We start from the raw sequence: 3,362 nt of genomic DNA on the forward strand, positions 1-3,362 counted from the left end.
TTTCTGCGCTTCTTTCCTCCCTTCGCTGCGGTCTTAGTGACGGCCTTCTTGGAGCCCTTCTTAGGCGCGGACTTTGCTGGTTCAGGCATGATGCTGCTGCGAGCTCAATATCTCACGAGACAATGATTAGAATGAGCGAGACAGAGGCGTTTATTCACTAATCTATGCTAATTATCAAAGAGATGTGGACGCTTCTGATTGCGTGTTTTCACAGACTAAACACATAAACCCGTCTGTGATTGGACAACTCGAAGTATCACGAGCGGAAGGAGGGCCAATCACAGGCGGTGAAGTGATAGCCCCGCCCACTACTCCATGTTTGAACGACATCAGCCCACGTGACTAAGTTTCCTTTGTTTCAATTCCCGCTCTTTTTGTTATATTCTATACAAGAAAACAAATCCGTCTCAAATATCACACAGGATAAATATCAGTGTAATTTATATAAATATATATATAAAAAAAACTTATAAACCCACTGAGCTCATTTGGAGAAAGAAGAGCAATACCGATTAGACACTTTTTTTCTCTTCTGTTGTTCTGCCAATTTAATTTCTCAAACTTGAGATTGTTTCCTCTTAATTTATAAACCACTTTAATTCAAAGGAAGGCTAAACAAAATAAAATGCCATGTAAGAAAAAAATATTATCTCATTTGTGTGCGCCTCTGACAGCAATATATAACATGCGAGCTCTAAATTTGAGAATCAGAGTAAGTCAGAATGAGAAAGATCTTTATTGCCAGGTGTTTATACAGCCGAGACATTTGTTTTGATGACAAAAGCGTCAACACAAAGAGAACGAGTGATGAGAAATACACACATCAGCAGTAAGCTGGGCTTTTCAAAAGGATTTGATCCACAAGCAGTTTGTCGTTAACTTTCACTTCAACATTGACTCTTTATGTGAGAGTGTGGGTGGCTCTTAAAAGAGCCGTTGGGTTTGTGTTTAAAGGCGTTTATCCTCCGAAACCGTACAAGGTGCGTCCCTGTCGCTTCAGCGCGTACACCACGTCCATGGCGGTGACGGTCTTTCTCTTGGCGTGCTCGGTGTAGGTGACGGCGTCGCGGATCACGTTCTCCAGGAACACCTTCAACACACCGCGAGTCTCCTCATAGATCAGACCGGAGATGCGCTTGACGCCGCCGCGGCGCGCCAGACGACGAATAGCGGGGTTGGTGATTCCCTGGATATTATCCCGCAGCACTTTACGGTGCCGCTTAGGGCCTCCTTTCCCGAGTCCTTTACCGCCTTTGCCTCTTCCAGACATGCTGCAGATACTTCTTGCTCCAATCAAGCAACGAACACGAATAATACACAAGAACTCCAGGGAGACCTTTTACATTTGCTTACAGGACCTAAGGGAAACCAGCGCGCGTCACATGGCGCACCCCTCCCCCGCTAGTTAGAGCAGGAGACAATGAGGTTTAATGCAAACCCTGATCTAACGATGTCTGTCCTACATTTATAATATCATAACTGCATAATATTTGAAGACATGATAATTGGCAGACGCTTTTAACCAGAGCGACTTACATATCATCATCATCATCATCATCGTCATCGTCTAGAGGCACCAAAGTAAACGGAGAGCTACAGATGTCCTATCAAACATTAAATCAGTGCTTTTCAATTCCTCTTAACCCTTTCATGCATGGTGTCCACTACAGTGGACAGTTATTTGGAAGCTATTTTGAACCATTTAGGTTGTAGTACCGTGTCCCAACCACCAGGTGGTGAACCCCCAAAGCGCTGCCTACGATTCTGTTTAATTATTGTCTTTGCAACTATTTTTTGTTTTGTTTTGAGATATTGTATCATATATTCAGGAAGGCGGAGGGAAGAGGAGATGCACCAAATACCTCAGGAATAAGTGTTAAATCCTTTTATTCGCATAAAACCAGACAGGTGCAATACATATTTTTCAGCAAAAAAGGATGTCAGAAATACTTTTATCCAGGTTTAAACAATATTTTTCATGTAAATTTGTTTTCTGTGACAGAAAACACATCTGTCCACTCCAGTGGATGTTATGAGCCAAAGGGTATATCATAACTATAAGGGCCTAAATATAGATTCCGCCTTATTTTGTATGTTTTATCAAAAGTATGATATCATTTCCACTTGAATAGTTTTATTAAACAACAGTATTAAATAGTCTTCAGATTGTATAATTTATTACAATGCTTACAGTCTATATTTATTTATTAGGTCATAGGTCATGTAAGCATAAACGATGCATGATTGCATTCCAGTGTGTGTTGGGAAGGGTGTGTGCTTGTGTTTGTGCTCACATATGATACTGGTTTTAATTGTTTTAAATAAAAGTTGACCATTTTTAACTTAAAGGGCTCATATGATGCGATTTCAAGTTTTCCTTTCTCTTTGGAGTGTTACAAGCTCTTGGTGCATAAAGAAGATCTGTAAAGTTGCAAAGACTAAAGTTTCAAATCCAAAGAGATATTCTTTATAAAAGTTAAGAGTCAGCCACACCTACCTAAAACGCCTCGTTCTAACACGCCCCCACATATCTACATCGTGTGTGTGTGTGTGTGAGGGGAACAGGCTCATATCACAGGAGAGTGAACTGCCAGTCAGAAATCATAGCAGGTCAGCTGTCTTAACCGCGGCTTGTTTAATGCATCATCACTGTGTCTGTCACGCGACTCTGTTGCCCTTTCGGGCTTGAACTGATGGTAAAACTAATTACATTATTAAGAAGGCGTGGTTTCAGGAACAGCAGTAGTGTTGATGCAGCCATGTCAGTGCGAAAGACAGATTTCAGCTGTCTTAACCGTGGCTTGTGTACTGCAAACACATACCAGCTTCATCACTGTGTCTGTCACGCGACTCTGTTGCCTTTTCGGGCTTGAACTGATGGTAAAACTAATGACATTATTTACTGTCTTTACATTTATTTTGAAAGATGAAGCTCGTGATTATGGTAAGGGGTGTTACATTTCCGATGAGTGCTTGCGGTGTTCGGCCAATCACAATGCGCTGGGTCAGCTGGCCAATCAGAGCAGACTGCGCTTGTCAAAGGAGGGGGCTTTGTTGAAAACTACACGTTTGAGAGAGGCGGGGCATAGAGGACCTACAATAATGTACAGTATTTGAAAAATAATGTGTTTTTTGAACATTAAAGCATGTCAACATATTCTGTTACACCAAATACACAAAATAATGATCTTTAAAATAGCATCATATGACCCCTGTTATAAAATGAGTTTCGAGACATAAAATGTTATGTTTTTGTCCTTTCTATTGTTATTTAATGTTCCAAGACTTCCAATGCAAAAGCCTCTAAAAGCCACATCTGTAAAAAAAAAAAAAAAAAAAAAAAAAAAAAAAAAATTTTGAGG

The 3,362-nt window shown here is 40.6% G+C and overlaps 1 protein-coding gene across 1 annotated transcript in view; it reads right to left on the reverse strand.

The window, feature by feature from the left end:
- The window catches only part of LOC107747782 (uncharacterized), a 6,391-nt gene extending 5,068 nt beyond the window's left edge, over positions 1-1,323 (reverse strand). The window contains exon 1 of the mRNA XM_016562370.1: positions 962-1,323. Within this exon, the coding sequence (XP_016417856.1) occupies positions 962-1,270 (309 nt within the window). The 5' untranslated portion in view covers positions 1,271-1,323. The remainder of the gene's footprint in view (positions 1-961) is intronic.
- Positions 1,324-3,362: the final 2,039 nt, after the last annotated feature.

The sequence above is a fragment of the Sinocyclocheilus rhinocerous genome, unplaced genomic scaffold (genome assembly GCF_001515625.1).
Source record: "Sinocyclocheilus rhinocerous isolate Xijiao unplaced genomic scaffold, SAMN03320098_v1.1 scaffold9868, whole genome shotgun sequence".
Taxonomy (NCBI): domain Eukaryota; kingdom Metazoa; phylum Chordata; class Actinopteri; order Cypriniformes; family Cyprinidae; genus Sinocyclocheilus; species Sinocyclocheilus rhinocerous.